The 18,551-nt window shown below is 48.1% G+C and overlaps 1 protein-coding gene across 1 annotated transcript in view; it reads right to left on the bottom strand.

Annotated features, from left to right (window-relative positions):
- The window catches only part of LOC126188135 (collagen alpha-1(III) chain-like), a 212,571-nt gene that overhangs the window by 6,861 nt on the left and 187,159 nt on the right, over positions 1 to 18,551 (bottom strand). The window contains exon 7 of the mRNA XM_049929626.1: positions 10,626 to 11,980. Within this exon, the coding sequence (XP_049785583.1) occupies positions 10,626 to 11,980 (1,355 nt within the window). The remainder of the gene's footprint in view (positions 1 to 10,625; positions 11,981 to 18,551) is intronic.

Below are 18,551 nucleotides of genomic sequence, written 5' to 3'. Positions count from 1 at the left end.
GTGTGGAGAAGTGTATGACCCATTCTGTTGTTTGTTGGGATTAAAGGTGGGTGTAACGATTTCTTTGTTCATTTGTGTTGTTATTAACGAATGTGCATATACCAACTAGCTGATGGTAACAGAAGAATAAGAATTAGTGATTGGTTGGTTGATTTGGCGGAGAGGACCAAACAGCGAGGTCATCGGTCCCATCGGATGATCGAAGAATGGGGAAGGAAAGGAAATCACGGAAAATCTAAATCAGGGTGGCCGGACGCGAGTCTGAGCCGTCGTCCTCCCTAATGCGAGTACAATGTGCTAACCACTGCGCCACTTCGATCGTTTTATTGTGTGATTAGCATTGCACAGGAACGCAATACCCATAACTTTTTGCAGCCAAGCAAGAATTAACATGCTCGTAGACAAAACGAAGCCAACATACCGTATGGAGATGATTTACAAGATTCGACCAGAAACAAGCTAAGTAAACTGATTCGCCGGCCGAGATGGCCGAGCGGTGCTAGGCGCTACAGTCTGGAAACGCGCGACCGCTACGGTCGCAGGTTCGTATCCTGCCTCTGGCATGGATGTGTGTGACGTCCTTAGGGTAGTTAGGTTTAAGTAGTTCTAAGTTCTAGGGGACTGATGACCTCAGAAGTTAAGTCCCAAAGCGGTCAGAGCCATTTGAACCATTTGCACTGATTCATTACTGTACAAATAGAATTACCGTGGTAAACTTTAGTGTACTACTAGGTTTTGCACGAATGTATTTAACCAAAAACTCGCTGTAACGGCGAATGTTGAAATATCGTGAATCTGACTAAATTAGTAACAAACGAAATAACGACAGGAAAAGGACCCGGCAAGAGCGGGAAGAACGATTGTCGGTAAAGCCGTCGGCGCACGAGACGAGTTAGTTAACTTTGACGTGGCGCTCTACGAGTTTTGTGACTTCACTTCCTGCTTTATTTCGTCGAGGAGCCATTTTGTCACGTGAAACACATACGGAGTTCTGCGATATTTCGGCAACGTGCCACATAAAGTAGAACCAATAGGGAAGCAAAAACGCTCCCACCGCCACAAGCAGAAAGCAAGACACTCATTTCTGCAACTCTTTCGTACTTGCTAAGTGAACTTGAAACGAAACTTGCTGCTCATCTTTAGATCTTCTTTGCACCTTCCGTCAGTCCTGCCTGGTAACGATGCCACGCTGATGAGCAATATTTAAGTATCGGTCGAACGGGTTTTTTTGTAAGCTACTTCCTTTTTGCTGACTGAACTACATTTCCTGAGAATTCTTCCAAAGAATGTCAGTCTGCCATCTGCCTTACTCGCGATTAATTTGATTCAGTTCGCTCTGTACGAAGACTCCTTGATCTTTGTAGAAGAAACTGCTTCCAGCGATTGTTCTGCAGTTCTGTACTCATACAATAAAGGGTTTTCTGTCTATGTATTCTCAGTACGTTATGTTTCTTTATGTTGAGGATCAGTTGCCACTTGCTGCTCCAAGTGTCGACTCTCTACTTGCCTTCCTGCATTTCGCTACAATTTTCTAGAGTTGTCGCTTCTCTGTATAAAACAGCATCATCTGCGAAAAGGCTAGTGGAAGTTACGACATTTTCTGCTGGGTCATTTATACATGTTATGAAAGGTAATAGTCCTGTAACACTCCCCATAGTGCACGGCCGTAGTTACTTTTAAGACTGAAGACTTCTCTCCGTTCAGAGCCACACGTTATGTTTTATTTGCTAGAAACTCTTCAGTCCAGTCACGCAGTTGTTCGTGGTCTGATAGTCCACACGCTTGTATTTTATTCATGAGGCAACTGTGCAGAACTATATCGAATGGGTGTATTGGATTCAACAAGCAACACCACGCGCGGTCAAACTTATAACATTAAAGAGTCAATGTAACAAAACAAGCTGGAAAATGTAAACTTTCCAATGTGGTAAGGCTACCATTCTACAAAATGATATATCCTACTACTCACAAACGCTGCGGTCGCGAAACCCATGGGATAGCGAAATGCACATTACAGATGACGAGAGTATCGCCTACACAAGGTATAAAAGGGCAATACATTGGCGGTGCTTTCATTTGTACTCAGGTGATTCATGTGAAAAGGTTTCTGATGTGATTATGGCCGCACGACGTCAATCAACAGACTTTGAACAAGGAATGGTAGTTGGAGCTAGACGCAAAGGTAATTACATTTCGGAAATCGTTGGGTAATTCAATGTTCAGAAAATCACGGTGTCACGAATGTGTCGATAATACAAAATTTCAGACATTACCTCTCAGCACGGACCTCACAGTAGCTGATGGCCTTCACTTAACGACCGAGAGAGCGGCATTTCCGTAGAGTTGTCAGTGCTAACATACAAGAAACACTGCATGCAGTAACCTCAGAAATCAATGTGGGATGTACGACGAACGTACCCGTTAGGACAGTGCAGCGAAATATGGCGTTAATGCGCTATGGCAGCAGACGAACGACGCGGGTGCCTTTGCTAACAGCACATCGCCCGTAGCGCCTCTCCTGGATTCGTGACCATATCGGTTGGACCCTAGACGACTGGAAAACGGTGGCCTGGTCAGAGAAATCCCAACTCCAGTTGGTAACAGCTGACGGCACAGACCCCACGAAACCGTTGACCCACGGTTTCAACAAGGCACTGTGAAAGCTGGTGGTGGTTCCATAATAGTGTGGCCTGTATTTACATGGGATTGACAGGGTCCTCTCGTCCATCTGAACCCTTCATTGAGGGGAAATGGTCATGTTCGGCTACTTGGAGACCATTTGCAACCATTCATGGAGTTCGTGCTCCCAAACAACGATGGAATTTTTATAGATGCCAACGCGCCGTTGCACCAGGCCATAAGCATTCGCGACTGTTTTGAAGAACATTCTGCAGAGTTCGAGTGAATGGTCTGGCCACCCATCAACATTTATGGGACATAATCGAGAGGTTAGTTGGTGCACAAAATCCTGCACCGTTAACACTGTCGCAGCTGTGGACGGCTATACAGGCAGCGTAGATCAACATTTCTGCAGGGGACGTCCAGCGACTTGTTGAGTCCATACCAGGTCGAGCAGCTGCACTACACCGCACAAAAGGAGGTCTGAAAGGATATTAGGAGGCACCGTATGACTTTTGTCACCTCAATGTAAGTCGCTGATGACGGTTTTTTTCGCCCGAGGTAGGGATTGTGTCTACCCTGCGTAAACTTTGATTTACGGTGAGATGTCACACAATTGTCATAGGTCGCTGACAAACTGACTGGGTTGGTATTTCCTCTTAGAAGCTTTTAGTATCTGTTGTCACAGGTTGGCGCCAAGGGTTCAACCAAAACTGCTTGGAACTGGATCTGCAGACAAAGAGTTTGCGGCAGAATGACGAGCGCCCCAGCTGACGTCACAACTGAAGGATCAGATGAGATTCCGTCTGACAACAGGACTGTGACTACAAGCAGAGGTTTACGGGAGCTTACCGAATATCGGACCAAAATTGTGACTGGATTCAAGGCTTCCTCGCAGACAGAACTCAACAAGTCGCTCATAACGGAACAAAATCGATCGACGTAAAAGTAATTTCCGGAGTACCCATAGAAATGTGATAGGATCGTTACTGTTTACAATGTATATAAATGATTCAGTAAAAAGCGTCTGAAGCTCTTCAAGACTTTTCGCAGGTGATGCAGCTCTCTGTAAGAGATTAGCAACGCCAGAAGACAGTATCGATTTGCATAATGGCCTACAGACGATTGATGAATGGTACAGAATCTGGCAATTGCCTCTGAACTTAAATAAACGTAACATTTGCGTGCGCATAAAGAAAGAAATTCACTACTGTACAACTACACTATTGTAGAAAAACTGCTGAAAATAGTAACCACCGTAAAATATCCAGAGCGATCTTAAGTTGAATTACCATACAAAATAAGTAGCAGGAAAAGCAGATGGCAGACTGAGATTCATTGGAAGAATGTTAAGGAAGTGTAACAACAGCTGACAGAGGAGGAGAAACTCGATGAACCATCACCCAAAAGAGAGTGGGGAATATTTTGAAACCTCAGCTGTGTCTCAATACAGAACAAAACCCTGCAAAGAAATCAAAAGGAAGAGGACTAATTTGAACCTGATATTTTGGACTCGAAAGTTCCTTTGTGCTTGTATCACTCTGGCTACTAAATGAGTTTCACGGCTTTCACCAGTCTCTCAACGACACTGTGGTTTTCAATGCTCGCCATAGCACGCTCTGGTGTACGAAAGAGGAGTGTTTCATTCACAGCAACGGAGCTACAGGGAGTTGTGTAGTGAGTACCGAGGATCCAGCGTTGTCTACAATGACTGCCAGATGATATTCGCTTTGCAGTTTCTTTCAATCCATTACGACCGAAAGATGTAATTCTCTTACACAGCATGCTCCACCCTTCACACCTATGCCAAATGCCTTCACACAGAGTTCTCAGCTGACCTCCCAAACTCTTCATTAACTTTTCCTGTCTTGTAAATTATGTCATCTTTTGATGGCTAAACGCAATTTCAGTGAGTTGAAATTTTTAGTTTTTGGAATAGACATTACACTAATTGAAAATGTTTCCTCCAAGATAACAATTATTTCCAGAACATCGCATAAAATTATGTTAACTGTTTTACAAACAAATGGCGCCTAGTAGGTCCATCATATTCACTATTTTTATATAAATAAATTCACAAGGTCTTGGGCTCTATATAATTGTTGCTTAATTTGATGGTCTTATCCAGCAGAAAATGTGTGGAAGAATTTGGAATGTTGGGTGAATCGTACGGGATCTAATCACTAACGAGTGACTGCAGCTGAATATGACAACTTATCGACCCTCTTTCTCGCCGAACTGAAGCCATTATCAAGACAAGGCGTGGTGTTTTACGTTATTAGCGCGGTATCTCCTCGTGATGCATAATTTTTTCTTTGCTGTGAGTACATTAGCCTACAGACATTGAGGCATGACACCTTGTGTCGCTCCTGTCTAGAGCCTGTGTATCGGGAGGACGACTCATGTGTGCACAATGACAGATGGTCTGAAGCGGGTTCAATCGAGTATGTAGTTCTAACGTTCATCTACTAGAGTACAGTAGCGGACAGAGACATTCGAGAAACAGGTCAAGAGAATGTTTTTGTGAATTGTTCTGTTTATTTCTTGAAGGTTTTTTTGTTTATTTATGTTTGTACAGCTTTGTATATGCTTTTAGTAGTGTGAATGAAGCGTGAATGTGATCTAAAGTAAATATGTAGATCATTGTTCTATTACAGAACGCTGTAGCGTGAGAAAGTTTCAAGACAGTGAGAATGCAGACAACGGGGAATTTTGTATCACAATATTTATGTTTATGGTAAGAGGAAAGCTAATTCGACTGCAAATGAAAATAGTTAATAACGTAAAGTATAAATAAAGTATCAGAATGTTAAATATTTATTTCGGGAAAAAGTACAGTTCGAAAGTGTGTTATTTGTTGATTGGTTAGTCATGAAAATCACGGACTAACGCGGGAGAATGATGTTTTTCCATTGGCCTTAAAGAAAACTCACCAATCAGAACGGAGTATTCTTCGCGCATCTTTTCTCTTGGAGATAGAGAATGCTTACAGCAGGCTAGGGAGTCGGAGCTCAGCCTTTCAATGGTACGGTCGTGTGTAGTATGAGCTCCGAAGGAAGTTATAGTTTGTCGGTCTTAGTTGTGTTACATACCTCAAAAGTGCTTTAAAGTGAAGTCATATTTATTACGGAGTTTTTTTTATTTTTTAGAAAGTACGGATTTTTAAGTAATTTTGTGTATGAGAAAAGACAGTAATTCCACGTGGGATATTGAGCAGATTGGTAACCAAATAGTTGAGTGCATTAGACATCGATAAAGTTAATAGTGTGGCGAGCATTTTCATTTAAGAACTATCAGTCTTTAGCAGCTTTTCAGATGTTACCAAAAACTTGCTAACGTGAATAAAAGGGTTTGTGCATGACTCTGTTGGGATTAGCACGGGCTTCGCAGTGAACGTATAATTCTCAGCTTCAGAATATACCGAAGTTTTGCCATGATTTCCACCTTTCATTCAAAACTGAGACGTTTTACCGATTCTAAGAACGATTACGTTGTATGTAGCCTGGTGCGCCGCAATCTGATGTCACGCTAATATGCGATGTTCATTGTAATCCAAAGGATGGGTAAAGTCAGAGGTGAGTTCTGTTCGTACAACAGTACGTACCAATTTTTCTATTTCTATAATTAATCTTTGAATACAGATGGTGCAGTATTACATGTTCACTGTACCATGTCCAAACAGTTTCAGTAAATCAGGTAAAGCAGAGTGGCGAGGTACCGTAAATAGGAGTAACTTTAGGACTAGCGTGGAAACTTCGTGATGGTAGCACTGCAATACATTTCAGATTTCGCCTCGTCTCTCTCTCTAGTTTTTCAAGGTTTCCGCTATGTGTGGAAGAGCCCTAGAATGTGCTGCAATCTGGTGACGGGTATTTGAGTTACTTGCATTTCGAGTGCCGTTCTGCATCACGATTGTTGTGAATAGAGCCGAAACTTTTACCGACGTATAGGCATACAAAAGCAATAGGGCAGAGGGAAATAAATACTATAAATTGGCGAGCAGCTCCGGCTTCGCACAGGTGGATCGAAATATCTATGGTTGGATGACTTGTTCCCAATACCGTATGTAGTGAGAAGCGGAATAATGCATGAAGCTCTAGATGAAGATTACCAAATATGCAGCAACCAGTCGCAAAATCATGTTTTATATATTCACTTTCACCTCTGCTTAAGACAGTGTTACTACTCAGGGCACATATTGGTTGAAAGCAACGATGATGGCTGTTAATCAGTTGAAATCGATTTGCAAAAATGAATAAATAAAACATGTTTTTGCGACTGGTTGCTGCATAGTTGGTAATTTTATGGTTTACGGTCTCTGCACGAGTTGGGAACCACATGGAGCCCACTAGATAAAGAGTCACGTGGCTCCTCGCTTTTGGAAGCAGTTTCCAAAGAGCAAGTCTCGCCTCACGATTTTTATTGGATTCTTAAGACCGCATAGTCCTTATTGTTTTAGCAGTTGTAGTGTATCGAGAACGACTCGACTGTTTTCTAGGCATTTTTATTTGTAAACAACGAAATCAAAAAGTAATTAGTACGCACTAAAAACACAAAGCAAACAAAATAAATTCGTTTTTCCTAGCCAAGAAGTCAAACCTGTCGAAAGATGCAAAGTAATTTCGTTAAGTTTTTAACGCACAAAGCGAAATCGATAAATCTGAACGATCCTATGCAAGTAAATTCAATGTTACTTTATATTAATAAAGATAAGATTGCGGCGCTTAATTCTGTGAATGACGTAAACTTCCGAAAAACTGACACCGCCGTCTAGTGGTTCTTTGGTGTACTACATCACGACGATCCTGTGGCTACGGGAAACATCCGAAATACTAAGCTGAGCAGACGTCTGAAACTTCAGCTTAAGATATCTTTTTTTTCATGAACTGATACTGATGAAGAAAGCCTCGTTGTTATCTCAAGCTGCGCTCAAATTACGTGTGAAAATCCCGTGAACATTCGTCTAATAGTTTCGGGGATCGGCGTATTCAGACGGACAGACAAAGTTTCTAAAAATAGTCTTATTGTATTCTCTTACAGTTCCTACATGACCTCCAATCCGTTTTTGGCGAATATTTTCAGTTAACAGATACGGTGGTTTTACAATTTAATTATTAGCATAAATATGGAAGGTACGACATATTTAGGCGTATGAAACTTCCTGTCAGATTAAAACTGTGTGCCGGACCGATAATCGAACTCGAGGCCTCTGCCTTTCGTGGGCAAGTGCTCCAGCAACAGAGCTACCCAAGCTCGCCTCACGCCCCGTCCTCAGAGTTTTACTTCCGCCAGTACCTTGTCTCCTACCGTCGAAACTTCACAGTTTTAATCTGCCAGGAAGTTTCATATCAGCACAGACTCCGCTCCAGAGTGAAAATTTTATTCTGGATATTTAGGCGTATGTTTTCCTGAATAAGAGATACTTATACGCTATAGTTATCGATACACGCGTATGAAAGCCATTTTCCATAGATTTGCTGTCACAAAGTTACTCCATACATAATTTCGCAGTTTTAAAATTCCATCTAGTTTTACTTAGACAAGAGACAAAGATTGTACGGACTTACGAATCCGGCTCTTGCGTCTGTACCAGTTAAGAAGACGACTCCACGGCGTAACCGAGAGTGCTATAGATGGTGGGCGGAAATATGGAAACACCAAAAACATAACACATTACGACGCCTAACATGGTGTAGGAAACCCGTCAGCATTGAAAACAGCTTCCAGTCGTCTCGCCATGCAAAAATACGGGTCCTGTTTGATGTGCGAGTAAATCTTGTACTGTAGTATGTTGAAGTAACGATGGTGGAGATGGATAGCATTCACACACCCTACTCTCCCAACCGGAGTTCAACGGTTCAGTAATATTGATGTCTGTTGACTGTGGTGCCAAGTAAGATGCGGAAATTCATTCTCGTGTTCAGAAAAGCAGTCCCGGACGATGCGAACTGTGTGAACAGGGGCCCTGTCGTCTTGGAATACAACACCACCATTGGGGAACAAACATTCTGCCGTGGGATGACCCTGTTAACCAAAATGGTCGAATAATCCGTGGCAATAATGTGACTGTGCAGAGTAACAATGGGTGCCATGCAATACCACGATATGGCTACCCAAATTATCACCGAACCTCCGCCATATTTCACTTTTGGGACGTAAAGACGGCCACAAGCTGTAAACAGTGTGAAGCAAGACTGATCCGAACAGATGACATACTTCTGTTGCATTATCCAAGTTTATGGCTTCGGCACTACGTTTCCCTGTTAAGGGCGTTTGCATCACTGACCAGTGGTTTTTCAATTCCAGATCGCCCTGCAGTTTCCTGCTCCCGGAGCTCCCTCCGTGTTGTTTTGGTGGTCGGAGGGTTCGAGAGTGCGACATTCGGTTATGCAGTGACGTTTTCAGCGGTCGTCCTTTATATTGTCCGTCAAGATCGGTCAACACACACTTACGTCCACCTTCCGATTTAGCGGATGATGTTTTTCAGCTTTCCCTGAACGCGGTAAAAATCCTCGTTAAGGTACCAATTGAAACGCGGAACACTTCAGCTACCTAGATTAGGGATGCACACACCATACGATCACCAACAATCCACTCACGTTGGAATTCACATAGTTTCGACATAATGCACTCATAACTACACAGAATACTGTTCTGAGCATGACTGATGCATGCAACGTATTGAGGTCATTGTACACGTGCCGTTAGTGGTAAAATACAACAGCGTAACCTGCAGGTTTGGCTAGCATCTACATTTATGTTCAGCCATGCATTTCTCGCAGTGTTTCCTATTTTTGTCCAACCCCTGTACGCTGAGATGACAAAAGTCCTGCGGTAGTGATATGCACATATACAGATGGCTGCAGTATCCCGTACACAATGTACAAAAGGACAGTGCATCATCGGAACTGAGAGTGATTCATGTGAAAAGTTTTTCAGATGTGACTATGGCCGCACGACGAGAATTAACGGTCTTTGAATGCGGAATGGTAGTTGGGGCCAGACGCATGGGAATCGTTAGGGAATTCAGTATTCCGAGACTGACTGTGTCAAGAGTGTGACGAGAACACCAAGTTCCAGACATTACCCATCATCGCAACAACACAGTGACCGACGCCTTTCACCTAACGACTGAGGGCGTTTGCGTAGAGTTGTCAGTGTTAACATACAAGCAACACTGCGAGATATACCCGCAGAAATCAATGTGGGACTTACGACGAACGTATGCACTAGGACGGTGCGGCGAAATGTGGCGTTAGTGGGCTGTGGACGCAGGCGAGGGCGTTGGCTAACAGCATAACATTGCCCCAGCGCCTCTCCTGGGCTCGTGACCACATCGGTTGGACCCTAGACGACCGTGGGGTGGTCAGGTGAGTGCCGATTTCAGTTGGTAAGAGCTGACGGTAGGCTTAGGGTGTGGCGCAGATTCCAAGCAGCCACGAACCCAAGTTCTCGGTTCTCGACAAGGTACTGTGCAAGCTGGTGGTGCCACCATAATGGTGTGGGCTGTGTTTACATAAAACGGATAGGCGCTCCGGTTCGACTGCATCCATCACTGACTAGAAATGGCTCTGTTCGACTACTTAAAGACCATCTGCAGCCATTCGTAGACTCCATGTTCCCAAACAAGGACGGAATTTTTACGGATGACAATGCGTCATGTCAACGGGCTACAATTTTTGTAATTGGTTTGAAGAAGTGGAAAATTCGAGCGAATCATTTAGCCATCCAGATCGTCCGACATGAATCCCGTCGAACATTTATGGGACGTAATTGAGGCGTCAGTTGGTACGCAAAATCCTTCGCCGGCAACACTTTGGCAATTATGGACGGCTATAGTGGCAGCATAGCTCAATATTTCTGCAGGGGACTACCGGCGACTTGTCGAATCCGTGCTACATCGAGTTGCTAGCACAATGCCGGGCAAAAGGAGGTCAGACACGGTATTAGGATGTTTTCCTTGACCTTTATCACGTCAGTGTATGTTGGACAGAATAAAGGCTTACCCTGGAGAGCCAGGCACGCTCTGTCCCGGCTGCAGCAGCACCTCCTTGCCCGACGACGAAGAGGACGATGACGAGGAGGAAGAGTCCTGCCTGACGAGCACGGCCTTGCCGCCGGAGCCCGCGACGTAGATGCCCTGCGCCTGGCTGGGCGCGCCTCCCCTGCCGCCTGCCGACACGACGGAGCCGCCGCCGCCGCCGCCTCCCAGGTGGACGTTCTGCGTCTGGCCGCCGGGCGGCGCCTGCACGCGTCGGGTGCCGCTGCCCGCCGTCACCGTGCCGTGCGGGCCCGCCGACAGCGTGCGCTGCCCGCCGCCGGCGCCGGCGCCGTCTCCGTTGCGGAACAGGTGGCGCGAAGGCGCCGACGGCCCCGACGCCACGTCCTCGTCCTCGTAGTCGCCGGAGCCGTCGTAGTCGCTACTCTCCCCGGCCCCCGACTCGGGGAAGCCGCCGCCGGAAGGGGGCATCGACTGGCCGCCGCCAGACGGAGGTACGGCGTGTCCACCGCCCGAAGGAGGCACGGCGTGCCCGCTGCCAGAAGGAGGCATTGCGTGTCCGCTGCCTGAAGGAGGCATTGCGTGCCCACTGCCCGAAGGAGGCATTGCGTGTCCGCTACCAGAGGGAGGCAGGGCGTGGCTCCCACCAGAGCCGGAGGGCCCCGAGTAGCCACCGCGGCCGGAAGGAGGCATGTACGAAGAGTCGGCCCCCGACGGCGCAGAGGTCCCGAAGCGGTAGCCCCCACCGCCGCCGCCCCCGCCGCCCCCGCCGCCCCCGGTAGTCCCCATCGTGTGTCCACCGGCACCCCTCACACCGCTCGTGTCGAGATGCGCCCCGCCAGCGTGCCTACCGTTTCCCGCACCCATGCCGGCGCCGCTTCCGCGTCCATTACTGGTCGGCATTCCCAGACCACTGCCTATACCGCCTCCGCCGCCTCCAACTCCTCCACTGCCTCCACCCATTCCGCCTCCAACTCCTCCACCGCCTCCACTCATGCCGCCTCCGTTGAAGCCGCTGCCACCCATGCCACCTCCACCTGTGGCACCTCCGCTCAAGCCACTGCCGCCTCCACCCATCGCGCCTCCAGTCGAACCAGTGCCGCCTCCGCCGCCGCCGCCGCCGCCGGCTAGTGCTCCGCTCCCGGCGTCACTACCCGCCGCTGCCCCTCCGAAAGGCAGCTGTCCACCGCCAATGGCGCTGCCGAATGGCCTCCAGCGCTGCTCCTCGGGCGCGACGCCTCCGCCTCCGCCTACAGCTCCGCCCCCGCCACCGGCACCGGCGACCGCCGCCCCCTGCCCTGCACTGGATCCTGCTTGCGCGGCTCCAGAGTAGCTCAGTCCCTGGCGGAACGAGCCCTGCACCTGCACATCATATAGGGCGTAAGCTGTGGGAACTAAATTACAATCAGTATTACAAGTATAGCCGGCCGAAGTGGCCGTGCGGTTCTAGGCGCTGCAGTCTGGAACCGCGAGACCGCTACGGTCGCAGGTTCGAATCCTGCCTCGGGCATGGATGTGCGTGCTGTCCTTAGGTTAGTTAGGTTTAACTAGTTCTAAGTTCTAGGGGAGTCTGGCGTGGGGTCGGTCGCTTGACGGCGCTTTCGGCGCGGGCCCGCCCGTTGCCGGCGCGCCGTAAGGCACGGAAGCTCGCACTGGGGCGTATCGCTTCCAATCGGGTGTGCCGCGGCAGTCCTCACAGGGGAAGTGACGCGTCTCTTATAGCCTCTCCTTCCCAAGTGGCTCTTTCCGCCTTCCCGTGATGCCAGATGTTAAGCTTGGCATTCTGCCTTGCAACAAAAGGGAGAGCTGCGACCCAACCCGATGCGAAAGCGAAGGGTGCGTGGCACAGGGGGAGCTGTGTCGAGGAACCGAACATCAGTCCCTTTCTATTCGCAGGGCACAGACCAACAGGTGCTCTGCATGCCGGCGATCTCGTTTGTCGGCGTGGGATCGCGGCGCGTGTCGGCAAGGGTGCTTCGCCGCGCCCCTGGGTAACCGGGGCGTGTTCTGCCAAACCCAGGAGGTGGTGACATCGCCTGGGCCAGGTTAGATGGGTCCAGACCGCCGAACGTCTGGGGGACCGGCCCGCCACCTGAGTAGGAGTGGGTCCCTGGCCAAGAGGTGGAAACTCGGGCAAGTAGACGGCGAAGGGCGAGAGGTGCATCCGCCTCTCCAGAGTGCGGGGTGCAGTTGCCGGGGTGCGTCGCGTGAAATCGCCGATGACGGAGTCACCGAGAGGGACCAGTGCGCTGGAAACGGTGCGCTGAACCCAGCGGCTCTAGAGTGCCCTTGACCTAGAGGGTAGGTCGGTGGGCGAGCTGCAGAAGTCCCCCCCTCCCCCCCCCCCCCATGCCAGAGGAGCCGGTCCGGGGCAAGAGACGGGCTCCCACCCCTTTTTTATCACTCGTTCAATATGGTGACACCAGAGACGAGTGATGTGAGTGCGCTATCGTGAGCTTCTTTGATACCTGTACCTGCTCCTCAGGACGAGTTGGGACAGGCAAACGAAGAAAATGTGCTGCAAAGACACTCAAGGATCACGTTGCTCCTTGAGCAAAATATTAAAAACGGCAAGATCAGTCAGGCGGCACTGACAATAATCAAAAACGAGCTGGCGGCGTGGGCCATCGCTAACGCCAAGCTCGAGGGCCACGTAGAAGAGTTGGAAAAGGAAAATGAAAGACTGAGGAAGCAACCTGCTAAGACCTGGCTGGGAGTGGTCGCACAAGCGCCACCAAAAGCGCAGACAACCAAGGACACCATTGCAAAAGTTACCAAATGAGCAGACACAACGGTCTTTCTAAGGACCTTGCCTGGTCAGGATACTAGCGTGAGGAAAATACAGGAGCTGCTCACCACTACCATAAACCCGGTAAAAGACAAGATTAGAATTAACAAAGTCAAACCAAGTAGGAACTCAGTAATCGTAGAAGTTGCCTCCGAAGAGGACAAGGAAAAACTGTTAAACAATGCTAAATTAAACTCGGTGGTCAAATGCGAGCCACCGAGGAAAAGAAACCCGTTGGTCATCTTGTATGATGTACCAACAATCATGACAAATGAGGAAATACATAACACTATAAAGGCACAAAACTTTGAGGAAATGTCAGAGGAAGAATTCAAAGAAAATTTCAAACTGAGATTCAAAACGGGGCCTCAGGGCCGTGATGTGGTTCACCACGTCGCCGAGGTCTCCGCTCAAATGTGGAGAAAAATAACTGCAATGGGCAAACTGTACATTGGCTTTCATGCCATAAACACACGTGACTGTCTTGTGGTACCGCGTTGCCACAACTGTGGAGATCTCGACCACGTTCTGAGGCACTGCACCAGGGGGTCGGCCTGCTCAAAATGTGGCGAGGACGGTCATGTGCGAAAAGATTGTAGGGCTGCAGCAGTCTGCATCCTTTAGAACAGGATGCCCAAAAGAAAATCCCCGAGCAAAAGGAGGAGGGATGCCATGAGGGCAAGTGCCTTCAAGTTATTCTTGAGGTCGCTCACTGACGCCACAATTAAAACCAATGATGCGAGTACTCAAACGGACTCTACCACAACTGACAGAGGAACTCAAACTGAGCCTCTTACAGTCAAGTCCCCCTCCTCCCAAAGCCGGGAGACAAGGCCGACTAAAGATCAACAGCAATGGCATCCTGTAACAGAGACTGTGGCAATCTCAACGGAGGAGAACAGAAATACAAAAAAACCAGTTCAGGAAAACAAAATAACTAGCTCAAGTGAACTAATCACCACAACAGATCCTGTCGTGAGATTGCCACCCGTCGACCCAGTCAGAGTCTATCCTAATCTCGAATTTACAATGCAACTGGCAAGATTAGAGCAGCCAACTACCCTGACCACTGCCTTAAGACACGTGGTCCGGGTGGGACATGAATATGGTAGGAGAGTCACCTTCCCGGTAATGGAGGCTGTAGACAGAATTCAACTCAAGTCAGTGAATCTCCCCACCGACTTCGGAGCCCTGCGGGACCTACTTAAGAAAGTCTTCGAAAGACGTGGCGAAAAATTCGACCTGGACGAAATCTACCAACAAGCAGTTTTGGCAAATGGACGCATCACATTTGACTGGAACAAGACTTGGCCTAGCGACAGAATTCACACATATTTCCCATAAAACTACATGACGAAAATCAGCATTGGCCAACTTAACGCCCATAACAGCAGACTTGTGATGCAGGAGCTACATAAGGAAGCGGAGGAGAGGAGACTGGATCTGGTCTGTCTGCAAGAGCCGTACTCCCTAAATGGGAAATTAGCTTTCACAGCTACGACCTGGCAAGTTGTTAGCAGAGGGGAAGACCCAAGATCGGCAATAATTATAACCAACAAACTCCTAAGAGCCACAGTTCTAACACAGTTCACAACCAGCCACTGCAACGTCGTGGTGCTGCAGTTTCCATCCGAACAACTATCTTCATCAACATGTACTTCCAGTATGGTGATGACATTGAGAGACACTTGGCACACCTTACCACAGTCATCACGGCGTTGCGGGGGCGGCAAGTAATTATAACTGCAGATATAAACGCTAAATCTCCCCTATGGTACAGCGGCACCAGGGACCCAAATGGAGAGAGGGCAGAAGAGGCAATCATGGCCTTGCAGCTGGTGGTGGCAAACAAGCCTGGCAATCCTCCGACCTACGTGGCGGGAGGTGGCCAAGGCACAAACATTGATGTGACCTTGGCTACGCCTAATGCTGCGCATCTAATCCAGCAGTGGAAAGTTGTAGAGAACGCCACCACTAGCGACCATAATCTCATCACTTTCAGTATGGGAGACAAGGAGAGCCACTGGGCCATGGGGTGGGAGGTACAATATAATTACAAAAGAGCCGATTGGGAGAGACTTGCTAGGGAGTGCGACATTCCTGCACTACCAGAAGGTGACGGACACCTGGACATTGACGTTGACAACAGAGCCGAGGAAATGGTGACAGTAATAACTCGAGCGGTGAAAGCTGCTGTACCTACTAGGAGGAAGGCCATGGCGGCCTCTCCGTCACCATGGTCAGCTGAACTAGAGGAGATGCGCCGGTCTGTTAGAAGGCTCAGGAGGCACTACCAGCGCAGTGTCGTCTGGCTAGAAAGACAACGATGGTTGCAGCTATACCAGGAAGCTAAAGACAATTTCCACAAACATTTACGTGAGGTAAGATCTAAAAGTTGGGAACACTTTGTTCTAAACCAACTTGCTTTAGACCCTTGGGGAGTTCCCTATAAGATTGTCCGGGAAAATATCCGCTCTCCGATGGAGCTCTCAACCGTCAGGCGTGGGGACGGGATGACGGAGTCTTGGCAGGAAACTGCTGAGGTCCTTCTCCAGTCCCTGCTGCCTGATGACACAGCGGATGGAGAGACAGACGAACAACGGCAGCTGCGTGAGAACTACAACAACAATGTATATGGAAATGATACGGCAGTCTACCCATTCTCTGAAGAGAAGGTAGCTGCCCATATAAAATCCCTGAAGAGAGGGAAAGCTCTCGGGCCAGACGGCATTGTGGCGGAGGTGGTGCAATTTCTGGCCCCCCAGATAGTCGCCCCTCTAACTCACCTATACAATGAATGTCTCAGGCAGAAAAAGTTCCCTCGAATTTGGAAGAGGGCAAACGTCGTAATCATTAAGAAAGGAGCTGACAAAGACCCAGCAGAAACAAAATCTTACCGACCAATCTGCCTGCTTGATCTGCTTGGGAAGGTTCTGGAGAGACTGCTGGCTGACAGACTGGCTGTGCACCGAGTGCTGTGCGGGATGAGCAGCAGGCAGTTCGGCTTCAGGCCTGGGCGATCGGCATCTGATGCAATCGCCCTGGCGGCCGAGGTCTGCGGCTCTACCCCGTACAAGTACGTTGTCGGCATCATGGTGGACATAAGTGGCGCCTTCGACAACCTGTGGTGGCCTTCGCTCTTCTCCTGTTTACGGGAGGAGTGTCCAGGGCCGCTATATGGGTGTCTGAGGAGCTACTGCGAGAGTCGGGAGGTCTGGCTATCATCCCCTGGCACAAGGGTAAGAAAAACAATCACTAAGGGATGTCCCCAGGGCTCCGTATTAGGTCCCCTGTTTTAGGACATCCACATGGAACCCTTACTAGGCAAATTACAGCAAAATGACGAAGTGCTAGAGGTGATAGCCTACGCAGATGACCTCCTCCTACTGGTTGGCGGCCGTAGCCGAGAAGACATAGAGCCCAAGATAGAACGAGCAATAGATATACTACAACTTTGGTGCCGAAACACAAAGATGAAGATTTCACCAGCTAAGTCCACATACCTCCTTTTAAAGGGCCAACTAGTTCGCAATCCAACTGTCAGGATAGAGGGCTCACCAGTTCTCAGGCGAGGTGAGACTCGCTATCTCGGCATCATCATTGATGAAAGGTGGTCATTCGGCAGGCACATTGAAACCGTAACTCAAAGAGCCCTACAAGTAATCAACAACCTCATCTCCATTGGACACAAACGCTTTCATCTTGCACCTCATCTCATCAAACTGTATCACAATAGCATACTCACCTCCATAGTGGGTTACGGCTAGGGAATCTGGGCACACAGACTCACGAGGGTGGTGCCCGCCATGACAGTGAGAAGAGTGCAGAGAAACATGATTATGAGATCAGTGGGGGCATACAGGACTACAGTGGGAGGAGCCCTGTTAGTCATAATGGGACTCTGCCCCTTAGATATCAAAATTCGGGAGCAGGCCGCTTGGTACTGGGCAAAAAAGGGGAATTTGGAGAAAACAGAGTAAATTCTAGGAAGCAGGATTGAGAACAAAGTTGAGATTAGGCTAAGAGGGGATCAGCTATGGAACATTCGTGGGAAGGCGAAGAAACTGGGCGCAGAACTTTTGATTTCTTACCAGATGTTAGGGAAAGGATGGGAATGTCGTATTTTGAACCAACCAGGGGACTAATTCACTTTCTCACTGGACATGGACCCTATTCGACGTACTTGTGTCGATTCGGGAAAAAGACGACACCCGCGTGTGACTGTGGTGTTCCGGAGGGTACTCCTGACCATGTAGTCTACGAGTGCCCCCTTTTCAATGATGTGGCCTCAGTCTTGCGTGATCAACTACCGCACAATGACACATATAGACTGCTTAGACAGCACGACACCTTTCAGACTATTAATAAACTGGCTAACGCAGTATCGCAGAAAGTCATAAAGGACTATCTGAGAGAACCAAATTAGCACCTATTAGAGACCTACACAAATACCGATAAAGTCTGGTACCCTATTCCCAAACCGCCTGGGCGCGGAAAGGCCGACTTCTTCAGTCTTGAATCCGCCGCGCCTCGGGATTAGGGGGAGTGGGGTGCAATCTCACCGATCTGGTCAACGCACCTGAATTGACCTTAGGATAAGTTTAGTTGTAGGACTTAGTTTTTAGATACTATTCTTAGGAACCTGCAGCGACTAACATCTTGGCCTGCCCAGTGTCAGGGGCACGCTCATTGGGGTTAGCTCAATGAGCAAGGCTCTATAGTAGGTTTTTATTTTTCAGCTGACACATTTGTAACGCTGCAGGCTTTAGTGACTAGTCTATAGTTAGTTAGGTTACCTACTTAGTAATTAACTAACACACTAATTTGCCCATTGCATTTTCCATATAGCTTGAATACTAACTAGTTACTAAATATTACTTAGAACAGCTGCAACTTATGTATCAGTATTTTCGGCCCACTAATCACATAAGGCAGTGGGCTAGATTGTATAATTAATAAGCTTTCTGGAAATAAAGAAATTTTAAAAAAAAGTTCTAGGGGACTAATGACCTCAGATGTTGAGTCCCATAGTGCTCAGAGCCATTACAAGTATATGAATGCGTGGTGTCTGCCATTTCGGACACCACGTATACATACAGTGTGTCTGAAAAAGAACTCCCTAGTTTTAATGTGCCTGGGAATCTG

Source organism: Schistocerca cancellata, chromosome 5, assembly GCF_023864275.1.
Source record: "Schistocerca cancellata isolate TAMUIC-IGC-003103 chromosome 5, iqSchCanc2.1, whole genome shotgun sequence".
Classification (NCBI taxonomy): domain Eukaryota; kingdom Metazoa; phylum Arthropoda; class Insecta; order Orthoptera; family Acrididae; genus Schistocerca; species Schistocerca cancellata.
Note: the sequence above shows the minus strand (reverse complement) of the source record. Positions and strands in the feature narration are given on the sequence as shown.